Below are 17,369 nucleotides of genomic sequence, written 5' to 3'. Positions count from 1 at the left end.
ATTCTCTCGCCTTGACTCGGGTCGCCTCGCCTCGCCCAGCCTCGTGCTCGCCGGCGCTCCGTCTGGAGTCGGTTTTTTGACACGAGTCAAAGGACCCGAGACTGCACGAGTGACGAGCGCTACTTCCACATCGAAGTTTGCCTCCATTTCGACTGCGAGACAAAGCGAGAGTGTATACGGTTACCTCGCATAAGCTCTCGCCCGAATTTCTCGGCGAGCGTTTTGGCGAGGCGCCTCGGCGAGCGTCTCGGCGAGAGTGTACTGGGGGCATTACATTAAAGATGTCTTATTTGATTTATTTCTTATTTAAGACTTTCACAACTATTTAGGTTTTTGTAAGCTTTTGTTTATTTGTACACTCTTTTTGTATAAACTTTTGTAATAAAGGAGTTATTGTTCTTTAGTTGTTGGGTACTTTGATATTATACGGAGGCCACCCTTATACAGCGCACTGCGGCAGTTATGTTAAATTGGGTTTATTATAAATAGAAAGTATGACTCATCTGGTATCGTTTGATTTATAATGAAACAAGGAAAGTCCTACAAACATATTTATGATAATCCAAAACCTAACATAACCGCCACAGCGCACTTTAAAATATGTGTCCTCCGTATAATACCAAAGTACCAGTTGTTGTTTTAATAGTGCTTTATTGTTATTTATCAACCCTACAAGTGGCGAATCAACAAAAAATGTCAATCTCAAATTGTGTTATGTGAAGTGTCAGCCACCAAAATTTGTCGATTAATGTAACGTTTTCTCCCGTTGAATTTTACGCACAGTTAAAATCGATGAAATGACGTAACTCTTATACCAATGGAAAGATGAGATTCTGTTTCATTTTTTATAAGAATGAACCTTATAACATAGGTATATCAATCTAATCATGAGTTACATTTGAATGGAATTAACGCGTGAACTCACAACCACCAAGTAATTTTTTTCTTTTACTTTTTTCAAAAAAAATATATTTTTTTTTAATTCTATTGAATTTTACGAACAAAATGAATGTACAGCTCAATAGTTTATCTCTACTTACTAGTTTTATACAGATTTTTGAAAAACCACCTTACAAATTCACCAAATTAAGCGTGCCACTCCACAAAGCACATACTGAAAATTGGTCTCGCCAATCCTAGGGTTAACCATTGTAAAACTGGACAAACAAATAATTCCCTATAGTAATGAGATCTATAGTCTTGTCTCAAATTGGGACAAGAAAAAAAATCTCACCTCAATCTCATCTCGAACATAAAATCCAGTCTCGTCCATCCCTAGTTTTGTGTTAACAAATTTCCTATTGCTGGGTTTCAATACCAACCTTTGTCGAGCCAAACCTTTGCCAAACACTTGGTACGGTATGTAAGTAGTTAAACAACCACAATTTGACTTAGCTATTGGGAAATTGTTTTTTAATTCATGTTCTAACATTAGCAATTGACCTAAAGTTGGCACTCCAGGGATCAAAGGATTCTACGCAAAATAAAATATCATTTAAATATACATTTATTTGTAGAATGCAATATCAGTACATTGGTAAAACAATAAAGAAAAGAAAACAAGTAAAAAAATCAGATACATGGTACAAAATCAAATAACTAGTATTAAGTAAAAATACAGGGTTATTACAAATTATGTTCCTGATTTTGATTATAAATATTACTGGGTTAATTTGTTTCAAAACTATTTTAGTTGGTACCATTGGAAAGAAAAACTCATAAAGTTTCATTTACATTGGTGCATATCAGCTGTTTGTCAAGTCAATTGTTGTAAGTGTTGTGTAAAGCCCCGTTTCCATCAAACATTTTGTACCAACAATGTTGGGAGCTAAGTTCAAGTTGATTTGAGCACAGCTCCCAACAATGTTGGCGCGCTGTTTCCATTCCAGCAGTACGCGCCAACATTTCGCGCCAACATTTCCCGCCAACCAATCCTTCTACTGTGAGCACATTTCACTACCATCCACGGGTCGCCGGAATTTTATCCCCCTGGAATTTTACCCCCTGGGCAAAGCTGACGTACTATGACGTTGTAACCTGAGTGGCCAAAAGTTTGTTCGCGTCCGGAATTTTACCCCCGCGGATTTGGAAGTCTAATGAAAATAGTCAGAGCGTGATTAATTAGATTAGCGATGAAAACCGGAATTGAACTGTCCATATAACTAGCGTTTAGACAACTGAAGATGTACGGGCCGGATTTTTACCCCCGGAATTTTAACCCCGGAATTTTACCCCCGGAGTTTTACCCCCCGGAATTTTACCCCCGGAATTTTACCCCCTGGCCGATTTTAGAAATTGAACGACTGATTTTCTTATTTCTGTTTTTAATTAACTGTAAACATTTCATTATTTAGTAGGGTATCTTTATTTATTTATTTTGTAATCTCAACTAAGTAAACAGAATTCGTTGTTTTATTTTGATCATATTAACAACAGTTGGCTTCAAAGATCGAATCCTGATACATGAATCTCAAAATTAAAATTAAAAACCTGTTCGATTAGTTAATGTTACAAATACAAAGATATCAACTTTAACACTTCGTCTTTTCCCCAATATTGACTTGACATCGCCATGGCCTCACTATACCGTCCAAAAGCCCAACACAACAAGTTACACCGACACTACACAAGAATGTTTACACCATAAACAAAAACACGTGGTGTTGTTGGTGTTTAACCCGTCTGCTAGGCTAGAGGTGCGATGGTGCTGCGGTGGATGTGCGGCGTGGCGTCTGCTGGAACTACTCACAGAGCAAGTGCGCATGCGCGAGTTCTGCTCACAGCAATGTTGGCAGCTGGACACCGTTTCCATTACCTTTTGAGCACAGCTCACAACAATGTTGTCAGCTGCAACGGCTGCCAACACTTTTTGTTGGCCAACACTGCTCAAAACATTATGCTAGTGTTTCCATTCAACATTTTACTCCAACTTTGTTGTGAGTTTAGCTGACAACAATGTTTTGAGCAGAAAATGTTTGATGGAAACGGGGCTTTATGGCTGAATTTGAAGGCAGGAAAGCTTTTTGCCAGTTGGGATATTACATTAACCAATCTGTTATTAGTGTGCAACGACACTTTAGAACCAGGTTTAACGATTATCCTTCTAGTAACCACTATATTGGCAAGTGACACTTGGAATTTAAGAGAAATGGCTGCATTTGAATGTTACTTGTAGTAGGGCTGAACTTAACAATGTGCTGCCTGAGATATGGAACGAGCTCGGTGGTCCGAATAATGACACACCCCTGAACCGGCCAACAAGATCTCTGGACATCACCCCCTGATTTTTTTCTTGTGGGAATCCATCAAAGATAAGGCATACACACCACCATTATCAGATAGCATACTTGAGATCCAGCAACGGATTACCAATGCTATCGAAACAATAGACCTAGACACACTTTTCAAAGTCTAGCAAGAGCTTGACTACATTATTGACATCTGTCGTACCACAAGGGGTTCCCGTATCGAGCATTTACAGATCTGTGTCGAAAATTTTTGAGTTTTTCAAAAGTTGTAACCATTTTATTTCTTTGTATAACAAATAAAACTATATTTTATGTATGTATGAAATCATGAACATCATTTGTAATAACCCTGGTATTGAAACCATGATTTGAAATCATTAACAACTTAAAGCTAAGCCAATAGGACAAAGCTATTAAAATATAATAGTTTATATTAAATGTGCAAAAATTATATAATAAATATGAATAAATATTTCAATCAAATAAATTGTTACGATTAAGTTCCTTGATAACGTTTAAAACGTGCAACACAATCGATCATAAATAAAAGCACAGTAACAATCTGTATTATAACGTATAAAGATGAAACTATGTTGATTTTACAGGTAGCCTTACAAAGGTAGTGTGGCTTTTTATGCACAGTAGATATCAAAACTGGATGAAACAAAAATTCTGGTTAAACATGGTTTTGATCATAAATTGATGTAAAGACACTACTTTGAAATACAGACACTGATAAATTGTTTAGAATCCAGATATTGTGTAATCTGGATAACTGATAACTGTTATAGCTGCAAGATTTTATCTGGGAAAATGCCACTTTATAGGTGTACTAAAACAAAACTTAAGTTTAAACCGAAGTGAAGTGAAGAGTCGTGTCTTCAAGCTGTGTACTTTCGAGCCTAACAATTAAACCAACACCATTAAAATACAAGCCAACAATGATGAACAGTTGTTACAATTAGGTTTGGTGGGATATAAAGTAACCTTCAGTGAGTAAATAGTTTAGATTCTTCCAAGATTAGTTTTGGAGGAGTATGTCAGAAAACCAATACTAGTAGGTTTATTTTTGAACTAAGGACTCCACCAAACTACCATCGTGACCAAGCAAGGCTAGTTCAAATCTGAGAGATTGTTAGTGTTATTTACTTCACCCACATAATTCTAGCCTGTTCCCATTCCAATGCTTGGTCTCGTCACAGTAGCCAGGAAAATCAACGCACCCGCCAAGTATGAGTCACCCTGTCAAGTACGTACAAGTTTTACAACTATATTCCGTTACTGTAAAAATAGTAGGCTTCTCTAGTTTACTATAGTCGAATAGATTACAGAATAGGACCGAAACCAGTTCGTGGTGTGAGGGCAAGGGCAAGCGGCATCCAATCAGCTTTCAGAAAACTGTCCACTGTTGCCAAGTTGTCCCACGCACTCAGTCTTTGTCCGACAGCTGACCTGTGCGTTTTGAGCATATTCTCTTGTTTTGTCAATAAATTGCCTTAAAGTGTGCTTATAATTCAAAACAGGCCAGTAACAAAGCTACACAAGGCATCTCACTCCATTCTACACTCATCCTTCACTCATATTTAGGTTAAAATAGGCTCATAGGTGGCGTCCCCATCTCAAATGAATAATATGGAAGGTTATATCCTCTTCATTTCCTTGTTAATTTTGTTTCATGTATCAAACAATAAGCTGAGCAATATTTTAGAACTGCTATACAAATTGTCTGGTCATATAAATTTACTGTTATTGTGATTAACAATATTTTTTAATCACATTTTTGTGTTATTAACTGTTACGGTGATTTATTGATTCAATTAAAATTTATTAATTTTATGTTTATATTTTTTTTTTTATTAAAAACTGCATCTGGTAGCTGTTTGAGCCATTTTAAAGACAATTGGAAGAAAATAATCAAACCATAATAATGTATGGGATGAATTTTGTGTTCCAGACGATTTAAAAATATAACAATACTAACCGATACCACCAAGAACAAATAAATTATTAATTTGTAGTGTTGAACTGAACTACAAGTGGAAAGATAGAGTAAGGGGGGTGCCGGGCTCTAGGTGAACGTCAGCTCACCGGCCAAGAACGACGTGGCAACGTCGCATCCCCGACCTCTTCAAAGGCCAGTCCTATTCTGTAATCTATTCGACTATAACTATATGCACAAACAAAAACAATGTTTGGTTATCAAACGTATTCATTCACTTTTGTATTAACTTGTAATGCTTTAGACCTTTATCCAATTCAGACAAAAAACCACTCCTGAGTTGTCCAAACGTGAAGTAGTCTTACATGTACACAACCAAAATACCAGACTGTACTTACCCTGAGTTGGATGAATGCGTATGTCGCAGCCACACCAAGAAGGAATGAGAACAGCTGTGTGGCGTACGGGATCCTCAATCCAGCTCGCTTCCTCATCATCATCTGAATGAAGCTCATCTTCTTGTCCGAGTAAGGTGGGTACCGACTCCTGAACACACGGGCAATTGTTACAAAACATGTTTAAAAACTTAATCAATCCTTCCCTGCCAGTCCACAGATAGTTTTTATTCCCAACTGATAGGAGCTTTTTAACTCAAAGATACATCTGTCATCTATATTTATTTTATTTGGTGTAATGGGAGGGTTTGTTTATAGACAGGATTTGGCACTCCTACCAGATGAGTAGGTTGGTAGTGTAGTTAAACATAATTTAAATGGACATTAACCTGCAGAAACATTATGCTTAAGTTGAGATTAGCTTAATAATCGAACATAAGCAACCTTAATCCAGGTTGGGTATAAAATTAGATAAATCAAACCCTACCCTGGGTATTTGATAAATCCATATATTTTGTAAAAGGCAAATCCCTTTTTTTGATGGTATTCCATAACTCGAGAACGATTGCACTGAATTGGATGATTCTTTTTTTGTTGTGTTCCTTAGTGCCAGGGGAGGGTTTTTATGTAAGGCAATTTATAATCCATCCAACCATTATTTAGTAATTTGATTTTTAAAATAAAAAAAAAATCCTTTCAATGCATTGGAGGAAAATATTTTCATTAAACTGTGGGATACAATAAAATGTGTTAGTCAAAAGGTGAGTGAGGGTGCGAAAGAACTTCAAATTGGAGGCGAGTGAGCGTGGCGAACGAACTTCAACCAGGACGTGATTGAGCGATGCCATTGAGTATACACGTACTAGAGTAGCCACTCATCAGTGGAGGTTATCATTACCTGAACAGCGCTGTTGCAGAGTAGCGTCAGTGCTCCACCTTGGGCTTGTCGGTAAGGCAGTTTGGTTGTTTTTTTTTAATTATTGCTTTCATTGTAGGTTGTAAAATGTAATTTTTGTTGATGAAATTTGTTTGTTTGTTTCTAGTTTTGTTGTTTTACAATATATTTTTAAAACTAAATGATTAAAAGGTCCTCAGAGGCGCACTGCACTACCGACAGACTACCACGACCCAAGCGTCAGCGGCCTGAACTACATCACCAAAATCGATAACAACTAATAGCATTATGTGACAACTCTTATACGTGTATACTCAATGGCGATGCGAATGAGCTCATCTTGAAAATAATTAATAAACGAGTATTTGATATAAAACCACGTTAGGACAGAACGTCGTCTGTCGGGCCAGCTAGTTTTTAATAAAACAGAACATAGTTCAATGAGCTACTGTAAATATTATTTTTTTATGATTGATTTATCATATGAGATATGATATGGTTTACACAGCACCAGTAACGGTGTGTTTTTATTTCAGTATGGCTTGGTTAAAAGGTTGATTTACTTGGCAATCATCAGTAATTGATTGCTATCAAACCCACTCTGCGGAGGCCCAATTCAGCTGTGTAAATCTTAAATCTATAACTGGTTACAACTGTATCAGTGGGATGGGAAATGGGATGTTTACTCCCCTTACCGCACCCTATATACTTGCACTAAACTTATTAGATCTTGTAATCACTGCAAAACTTACGCTGATAGGGACTCCAGGAGGGGGTTGAAGTCTTTGATGAGAGCGCTGCGTTGGTGAGTGAATGTATCAAAGCTGTACTTGCCATGGTACGCTCCCATGCCACTGCTGCCAACACCACCAAACGGCAGACTCTCAACTGTGCAAGAACCAACTCGTCACAATGGTAGGTAAAATTAAAATTTGAGTAATTGTTCTTTCGTAAAATCTATTTGAACAAGTTTTACTGAGTACTGAAACCAACCAATATTTCAAAATACACATGAAGCCATAAAAGTAAGTAAGTAATAAATCCAGGTATTCTGCACATTTAATGAAGCTTTTAGACTAAGTATGAAATTGAGGTAATACTAACAAAAATAGTAATTTATGCACTTTGACTAGGAATCGTGTATATTGCCTATGCATTTATAGAATTCACACAGTTGTGGGTGGCAAAGTATTAATTTTTTTTTTTTAAACAACTATATACGTGCTATACAGAATTGAAATATTTTGTACATGGATGGGTTAGCTTAGTTTAGATTAGTTAAGGACAAACAAGGAAACAAAAGTTCTACAACAGTGTATTTCATACGTTATCTGGAGTGCCAACAAGTATTCATAGAAGGACATGGCAAAGTATATACTGTAATGTGCTTTATTGCATACCTTGCCTGATTCATTTTATGCAATCTATAAATAAACCTAGGCATTCTGTAGAATACCTGATTATATAATTTGCCAGTATATATTGTAGATGGTTTTATAGTAGAAGTTATACTAGAACCAAATCATAAATTATTATTAGTCACAGTCCCCAAAACAGAACGTTTTAATATTTTCCAAAGATTTTCTACGGGCTTAAACGGTCCAAGTTAAATGAAGTGTAAATAAACTGCGTGTGTGATAGTTTTAATGAATATTTGGAAATAAATAAGTTTTCAAAAGCTTATATCCGTTTGAATACGTCTACTGTTATTATATTGATTTGCTTTAGAAATTTGTTTATTCTATGCGTTCTTACTCACGATCGATGCACCGTATATTGACATCCTAGCTTTCGTTTATGTAATGCATGACGTTTTGTAGCGTTACTGTTTGCAGAACAGAGAATTTTCTTACAGAAAATAAAGTTGTAGACTTTCTTCAGAAACTTATACAGGTTAAGTGTAAGAAAGGACCATGAGGCCTTTACTTTGTCTGTGAAAATAAGGTTTTTATTTTTTTTTTTTTTATTCAAAAGTGTTTTTTTGCAGGCTTGGCTTTTTGCAGCCCTCGCCGTCGTTCTGCGACAATGTCACACTGTCGCCCGTAGTTCTGCTTTGGGGGTCACAGATAAAACATGTGTATGTTAAGAAGAAGAGAAATTGAACAGTAGTGTTGCAAATACTTTCAAGTTTGGGGTGTGTTGCTAGCATAGTAGTTACTACCTCGGACTTAACTGTAAGAAGGACGGTTTTCATCTCAGGCATATCCAACAAAAATTGACAGGTTCAGACCGCTTTCTCTTACAATATTTTGTGATTCCTTATTCTAAAATGCTACTGGACATGAAGACTTAAGATTTGTCTTCTGAAAACCTTGAGAAATGAATTATGCAATTGTCATTTGTTTATGTTGAAAAGAAAAGTTTTAAAATTAGAGTTTAAAGTTCAAAATGGAAACGTGAAGTGTTATGGAGACTTCTAATATAATCACAGATCTAACCATATTAGTAGTGTGACAAATCATGGGTTCGTTTTTAACCCTTTGCATGTATCTTGCAAAGCATTAAAGCTGACCAGTAAACTAAGAGGACCAAACAAACAAGGGAGACCCAAAGACATTCATTTGGCACAGTTTAGTTCAAACAGAATGGTGACAAAATGACAAAATTCATTTGATATCTCATGCAGAGTTATAGAAGACCTAACAACAAAGAGAAGCGAACAAAAAAGCTGGTGCAACACATAGACAATGATTTAGCAAAGGTTCAGTTCTAACAGATGATTAAGTAACTGATGACACTGTGGTTTCTCCTAAATAAATTAGAATAACAAACGCTTTATGCCCCAAAACCCGGTGTATTGACTTTAATTGAGCGTAAAACAAAACAAAAATTCATCTGTCCCAGCAAACCTGCATACTAAGCAAATTTCCATTTGGCTGATTGGAATTTCAATAAAATCTATTTAAATAATATTGATTAGGTTTAACGATTAACTTGATTTGCTACAGGGAGGGTAATAAAGTGGGTTTATTAGTAAAATATAATAACTTAGTATAAAATGAATGAATTTGCCAAGTTTGATCAAAATATATCCATAAACAAGCAAACTACAACTTATTCTCCAAAAGAATATAAAATGGAATTTCAAATATACAATGGTTTTTATTTTCTCCGTATTCAATGACCGTACAAAATCACTTCAACATACAAAATTATTTGTTTGTTTTAAGCTCTTCAAAATGGTTTAGAGAAAAATTGGGAAATTTATATTTATACACAATCAAGAATCAAATTGATTTGATCAAGAATTAAAATTGTTTCTTAAACTAGTATTGTCTACAAGATAAGGAATTCCTTCTGTAAAGATCTTGACAGGAGCGGCCCTTGAACAATAAACAATGATCAGATGGTAAGAAGATTTTTGTTTGGTGTATTTCAATGCCATTGGCATTTTTTAACAGGTTTTTCAGTTTTTGTAAGGAAACGGTCCAATACTACCTAACATCAACCGAACTTAAGTTGATGGGCTGAGTGGATTCTTTGTGGGTTGTACCTCTTAGTGGACATTTTACTTCTTTTTACCTACCCTTACCCTTACGAGGTGTGTTTACTGAAAACTTGCTTTATAGATGTTAGAAGTTTGTGTCATAAGATGATAAAACGCAAATTTGAAATAATCATATCTAAAACAATAAATTACTGGGGCTTAAAGGAACAAGTGAACAATAATCACACGCCAAACCAAAGTTAGTTGTGCAGCAAACGATTGATTTGTTTGAAAATCTCATGCAGAACAATGAGAACCAACAGAGAAAGCGGACAAAAACACGAACGAGACACAAACAAACCTGATGCATGAACGACAGAATCATTGATACAAACGCCTCCGCTAGACGTCTGGGAGAGAAACTGGTTAATCTGTTCCTCGTCTGAAGAGAAGATATAGAGTACCAGAGGACGAGGTCTACGATGACAAGTTATGTAAACAACTGACGATATTTGAGACTTTGTTTTGGTAACATTTCAAACTGGATGTTGGCTTATCGGTGGGTTGCAAAAATTAAGGTTTTGATGACCATAGTTTAGAAAATCTTTACGATATTCACATAACACAAAAGTCACTGGAACAAACTTTAGTGTTCAAACCACTAGACTTATTTCAGTCATTATAACTGTACATCACAATGGCTTATAAGTGTGATTCATTTTGTTTTGATACAACTTTTTTACAGAAATATACAAGTTTAGTACCTATCTTTAGTTTTAAAACTATGTTTAAATTTTACCATAAAATATTATAAAAAACATACTGTTTTGAATTTAAAAAGTAAAACAGTGTTATCATTTTAATTTAAATATTGTTTTAAAACAATTTACTATTTTAACAATTTATTCTTTATAAATTGACAAATCAGACAATTTTTACAATATTTTTCAATCAGTCTGCATCCAGGTTGAAATCTTACCAAAACAGCAACATGATCACATCTAACTTTGACGTATTTAAGGAACAGCAAACACAATAGAAGCTGCTATCACTCCATTCCTCTACAACAAACAGAAGACAAGCAACAAAAACACAAAAACAATAAAAGACGCAGAAGGAAGAGAAACTGCTGTTGCTATATGGGACAAACGTTTATAATTTTAATGGCTAAAGATATTTTGCATCTCATAGCATGATAGATTCACATTTAACTGTAGGGCCTATAGTAACTACCAACCTACAATCTATCTACACACCCCAAGTGAAAAAGATAATGTAAATATTATTGCGTACATCTTACATATTACAAAACCAAATAGCCTCCACCACAAAGAAATAGTACAGCTTAATTAGAAAGAGATATACAGTGACAGACATTTGAAGAGAAGTCAAGAATTCCGCCACCAGAAAGAACCTGCAATATAGAGAGTAAATGTTAATGTGTGCTATTTTACCGGCGTAGTGCATGACGACCTCGTTGATACTGACGGAGCCACTGTTGGTCTGTTCTACGATGAGGTCTTGTACCTTGTGGTCCGCACTGAACACGTACAATGTCAATGGTTTGGGTCTGTAACATACATTGGGCGTTGTCTGAACTCAGCTGCTAGACAAACGTTTTCGCTGGCAAAAAATGTAAATTGACATGTTAAACTATGGGTGCAAAAGATTTTTTAAGTATTTTCAACAGTTATTTTCAGTTTTGTGCTTGTGATTTTATAAACTAATGCAGGGGACTCCGACCTACGGTCGGCACATCCAACCTTGCGAACAAATTTTTTCTGCCCCGCCAAAAGGTAGCATAGGCTACAAAAAAAATATCTTTAAAAGAAAGCTTTTTTTAGTGAGTAGATGGATCGTCTATTGTGGCAACACTCGTCTGTGTATCTAATAGTCAAGGCAATACCATGATCGTTTCCCGCAGCCACAGCACACGTGAGCATATATTGCAATCTCGGTGATAACAACACCTGAAGTGATTTTACTGGATAATTACCAATTATTGGTGTACCTAACGGATTCTAAAACAAAATATATTTAATAATATGTCTCTGGTAAAAATCTTCAGATTGGTCCAAATGGTCAACAAGAGTATAAATACCCCCGCCGCAGCAAACCTGCAGACTAAGCGAATTTCCATTTGCCTGATTGGATTTACACTAAAATGTATCCTTAAAAATATCACATTTATCCCTATTTAAATAGAATCAGTTTAACACATACTTAGGTTTGCTGCAACAGGGAGGGTAAAGGTGTTTTTTTATGTAAAATGTTAATTGTTAGTAAGAAATAAAAACATGTTCCAAATTTGGGCAAAATATGTTAATAAACAAGCAAACTACAACAGTTTACTTATTCTCCATAAGAATAACATGGGGATTTTAAATTTGCAATTTTTTGGAATTTTCTCCGCAACCATTAGGCGCATTATAACGCTTCAATATACTAAATTATTTGTTTTTTTAAGCTCTACAAAATAGTATTGAAAGAAATTGCAAAATTTGATGTTTTTTGGGTCAAAAATGGGAAAAACCCATTTTTACCCCATAAAACCCCCCATAAACCCCCGTTCCCATGGTCCGATCATGCTGGTTCGCGAACTCGTTCGAATAAACGTAGGTTTACACGTTTGTACCAAATTTAATCAAAATCGGATCATTTTTGCTCGAGTTATCGCGCTAACGGACACATATATATATATGAATTTGAACGGATGGTGTTTTTGGCCTCTAGGGACCTCAAAACGGAAAAAAAAATCGGTCCCGGGTCCAGGTCTTACCATGAGTACTACGGTAATAGCTTATTCCCTATATGGGAAATTCGCTAAAAATAAATGTTGAACATTTCCATTACAAGTGCAAATTACTATCATTTATCTAATATCAAAAATATTTTAAGAAATAGTGCTGAAATCACTATGATTGTAACTGTTATCAATGTAAAATTATACAACCTTTAGGTGTTGAAACTTATAATTTTTTATCTTTGTCAAAAACTTAAATCACTAGATTGAAATCCTATAGGGCTAAAAACTTACTAAAGTTACCACTAAGACTATGATTATAAAATTAAAATCTACAAGCAAACATTGCTCGTATTAGAGTATAGGATACTGAAAGTGAGGTAATAAAAATAATAACAAATGTCTGACAAACATTAAACAGCTGACGAATAATTTATAAACTGTGTATTTCATTCTTCAATAAGAATTGTACTGACTCGACCTTTGAAGGGCTGTAGATCGTAGCCCTTAGAAAAAAACATAAATTCTAAGGAAGTTCGGCAAATCTACGCATTATCCCCTTTAATTTGAGACATAAATCTTGTAGATCGTAAATCTTGTAGTCCAGTAATTACTGAGAAAACAGACTTACAACTGTGTATTAAATATATAGATTAACTATTTTTCTTTTAGATGGGAAGTAACCTAGATGGTGTTTCTTAAAAAATATATGGTTGCTATCAACCCTGAGGTAAAAATGAAATACAGCAGCCTACATTATTTATTTAACCAAGACTTGGCTACAATCAAACCATAAGTTCACCATACTAGCTTAAAACCTACTCACCTGCTGTTGATAAAGCTAATGGCCTGGTAAGCGTTTTCTGCGACAACTATGGGCAGAATGGGTCCAAATATCTCCTCCTGCATGATTGGGTCTGTTGGCTTGACGTCAACCAATACTGTAGGAGCGATGAACCTATCTGTGGCATCTCGCTCCCCTCCGACAGCAATCCTACCACTGGTGTCCATCAAGTCTACCAACCGCCTGAGTGAAAAAAATAGTTTTTGTGCAATTTTTCATGTTAAGTGTAAGAAAGGGTCATTATGGTCTTAATTTTGCCTGTCTAAATAAATAATAACATATAAATTTCACTTTCAATTTTTTTATTTAGCCTAAAAACATTTACCTGACCGTTGAAAAACATGTAAAAACTTTATATCCACTTTCAATAAAGTTATATCCGGTTTAGATCCAAAATCTACAAGATCAAAAGTTACCAACATTGATCACTTTTCTATTCACATCGAGATATAATTAATAATTGAAAATTATTAAACTACTTGAGAAAAATTTTGATCCTACAATGCTAACCATATTGGCTGAGAAATATTTAAAAACAATAGGACTGGGGCTAATTAAACTGCATGCTTCAATCTGCAAAACTCACATCTAAAAATGTGTTTTGTAATTTTAGTTGGACTGAGCCCCAAATATTTATTCATTGATTTAGTTACGTAGATTTTTTTAATTTTGTCCTCAACTTAAAGCAAAAAAATCCTCTTTTGTAGCAGTACAGTCGTACGATGCCACACATTTCTACAATAAGTGGATACCAGATTTGAGAGACAACACTTTAGAATAATGACCAGTTACAAAAGCAAAGATAGTTTAAAAACTATCTGCTAACTTTGCTAGCAAAAAGGTTTCGTTTAATGTAAATATCTAACCATAAATTAATTAATTGATTAATTAATTCTTTAGTTGCTCTTGATGTCAGATATCAGTCGTCTTTGGAACTCAAAGGAGATGAATCAGATTTTGCTATGGATAGCTGAGTGCAAGCAAAGCTAAGATGTTCAGTTGGTAAGTAATAATTCCTTTTTATGGTAAAAATGGTTAAATCTGGCAACAACTTTATCATGGGGATGAAATGTCTAGTTGTATCAATAGTTAAAGCTATAACATGAAAGACAAGAATGGGAACTCACTTGAAGTGTCTGTCAGAAACGATCCTGCACAGGTCTGGTGAATCCTGGGATCGGTCTCCGTACCACTCTTTCAGGATAACCTCGGCTTCCTTCAGGAACTGTTTTTGGACCTGGACAAGAACACATCTAGTAACCACACTCAAATAATCTTGTGTAGTTTTTAGTAGGTCTTATCAACGCTTGTTTTACCTTGAGGTTCCATCTACAGCTACACATCACTGTATTCAATAATGAATAGGTAGATCAGAATGCGGAATCGCCTTTCCAACAATTTAAAAACATAGTAAACAGTGAACTACTACCTAGGTTTAAGGAAGAAATGTAATTTATTTTTTAGGATACAAACACTTTCATTTACTCTGCACTAGTGTGACTAATTAGGGAGCGAGCTGGTTTAGTGTTAGAGTGTGGAACTTTGGTCCCTGAGGTCCCGGATTCAAATCCCGCTAAATCACCAATGGATTTTATCTAAAAGATAATGCTGCAACCCCTAGGTTTAGCCTGAAGTTATGTGAAAAACAATTCCGACCTAAAAAAAAAAAAATTGCTCATGCCTAACATTCTAGGACAAAAAAAAACCTGTGTAGGCTATATGATTTGGTTGAGTAATATAAGAAATTGTTTAGTCGAAAAATCGATGTGAACCTTTTTTTAAATGTTACTAACCAAAGTTGAAATAACCTTTCTTATTTTACTGTCAATGATCAATGACTCTCTACTGTACCTGTAAGATATTCAGCTCAGTCATTGTTGTTTGAACGTATAAACATATACACTTACAAAGATACAAAATGTTAATTGTAACATTCAAACTACGATACTTACATGTTGAGAACAAAGAATGTAATCAGGAGCAATGCAAGTTTGTCCGGCATTCACACATTTGCCCCACAGAATGCGCTTGGCTGCTATCTTTATGTTGGCAGTACTGTCTAGGTAAACAGGGCTGTAACAGGTACATATTTAATCAAAACTTGCCCCACAGTATGCACAGAGCCTGATTACCCATCTAAACATTTGCTGACACAGATTTAAATGTGTACTTATTCCATCAGTGTTTATTGTATCTATAAAGAGATCCTGCAATAAGAAATGATTTTCTTTGTATATCTCCCATCATTTGAATTATATACTCATGACACAAGAATATTAATAATTAACACAAGGCTAGTTAGTGGCTGTTAAGGTCGATTAGTTGTATGGTGTTTGTATATGAACCTATAGCCGGTTTTGCACTATATTTCAATGTGCAAAGGCATTTATATTTGGTGAGATTTCAAGTCAATTTTCAAAGATGTTATTCTCGGCCCTAACAACTAAAATGGCTGTGTTAAACTAAGCTTTGTTAAGTTTGTCTCACTATTGACACTGATCTCCAAACTATCAAAGTAACATCTAAAAGATAAACAAATAGTCCACTCCGAATGAAAATTAATTCATATTGATTTTTGAGTGTAATGACATATTTTATTGTCTTTTGGAAAGTGAAACATTAAGAATTAATGTTCAATTTCTTTTTAGAGGCAATCAGTTTTATTACTGATTTTTGTAAGTACTACATCAATGCTATTACTTTCTTGTTCTGAATTAAAAATTAAAACTTCCAGTGAGCGACCCTAACAAAAAAGAATAAGCCGTCCTTAGTCTGTAAGAAGGCTTGTACATAAATTTATTCCACATTTTCACTCATTTTCTTTTTAGTATACACTGTTTATAAATGTATAGATAGTACAATAGGCTCTCGCTCATCCGGATCGGTCTTGTCCGGACTCCCGGTAGTCCGGATCGGCACAGTACAGTAGAAGTTCGACTATCCAAGCGGAACGGGACCGAGACTACCTTAAATGATGAAAAACATCGGATAACACGGCGGTAATAATTATTAATTATTACCGGTGGAAGTGCATATGCCCGGCTAACAAAATTCGGACGAAAACATTATACCGGTGGAAGTGCATATGCCCGGCTAACAAAATTCGGACGAAAACATTATACCGGTGGAAGTGCATATGCCCGGGCTATCATTACTGTGGACCTGGAACAAAATTCGGCCGAAACAATTATTACCGGTGGAAGTGCATATGCCCGGGCTATCATTACTGTGGACCTGGAACAAAATTCAGCTGTAAAGATTATTACCGGTGGAAGTGCATATGCCCAGCTATCATTACTGTGGACCTGGAACTAAATTGAAAACGGCTATATACAGTACTGTGTTTTTGCTCGACTCTCGATAGTCCGGATTTTTCGTAATCCGGACCGGACGTCCGCCACATTAGTCCGGATGAGCGAGAGTCTACTGTACTATAATCTAAAGAAATGCTTTAATGTGTCATACTTTGATGTGATAAACAATTCTTTACCAACATTCTGAAAAAGTACCTACCTTTTATCGTATTGCAGTGAAAACACTATTATAACTTAGCTAAAGCAGGAGCTAACTTATAAATAGCCCAACAAAGTCAGCAATAAATTTTATCACACAATGAAAGGTGTATTTTCCATTTTCACTTGTGTTCCAAAAATAAAACATCTTTTATATAAAAGTGTCACTCTGAGAGACCTGTAGGCCTACCTCTTGCCCCCCAACTCCAGCGTGACCGGTGTCAGATGCTCGTTGGCAGCAGCTCGCACAATCTTGCCTACAGAGGTGGAGCCGGTGTAGAAGATGTAGTCAAACTTGTGTTTCAACAATTCCGTTGTTTCTGACACTCCTCCAGTGACTACATGGAAACATTCCTGCAGACAGAA

The 17,369-nt window shown here is 35.5% G+C and overlaps 1 protein-coding gene across 6 annotated transcripts in view; it reads right to left on the bottom strand.

Annotated features, from left to right (window-relative positions):
* LOC128996404 (aldehyde dehydrogenase, dimeric NADP-preferring-like) overlaps positions 1-17,369 on the bottom strand; it is a 61,177-nt gene that overhangs the window by 7,161 nt on the left and 36,647 nt on the right. For 4 of the 6 annotated variants that reach the window (XM_054421719.1, XM_054421725.1, XM_054421722.1 and 1 more), the window contains exons 6-12: positions 17,194-17,357; positions 15,444-15,564; positions 14,619-14,728; positions 13,474-13,674; positions 11,359-11,474; positions 7,230-7,365; positions 5,586-5,733 (exon numbers count right to left, since the gene is read on the bottom strand). In XM_054421719.1, the coding sequence (XP_054277694.1) occupies positions 5,586-5,733; positions 7,230-7,365; positions 11,359-11,474; positions 13,474-13,674; positions 14,619-14,728; positions 15,444-15,564; positions 17,194-17,357 (996 nt within the window). Of the gene's footprint in view, positions 1-1,510; positions 4,151-5,585; positions 5,734-7,229; positions 7,366-10,265; positions 10,382-11,358; positions 11,475-13,473; positions 13,675-14,618; positions 14,729-15,443; positions 15,565-17,193; positions 17,358-17,369 lie in introns of those variants that run through there. The other 2 variants (XM_054421721.1, XM_054421720.1) reach the window with 2 other exon arrangements.

Source organism: Macrosteles quadrilineatus, unplaced genomic scaffold (assembly GCF_028750875.1).
Source record: "Macrosteles quadrilineatus isolate MER2022 unplaced genomic scaffold, UCM_ALF_1.0 Scaffold_6__1_contigs__length_79288215, whole genome shotgun sequence".
Taxonomy (NCBI): Eukaryota; Metazoa; Arthropoda; class Insecta; order Hemiptera; family Cicadellidae; genus Macrosteles; species Macrosteles quadrilineatus.
Note: the sequence above shows the minus strand (reverse complement) of the source record. Positions and strands in the feature narration are given on the sequence as shown.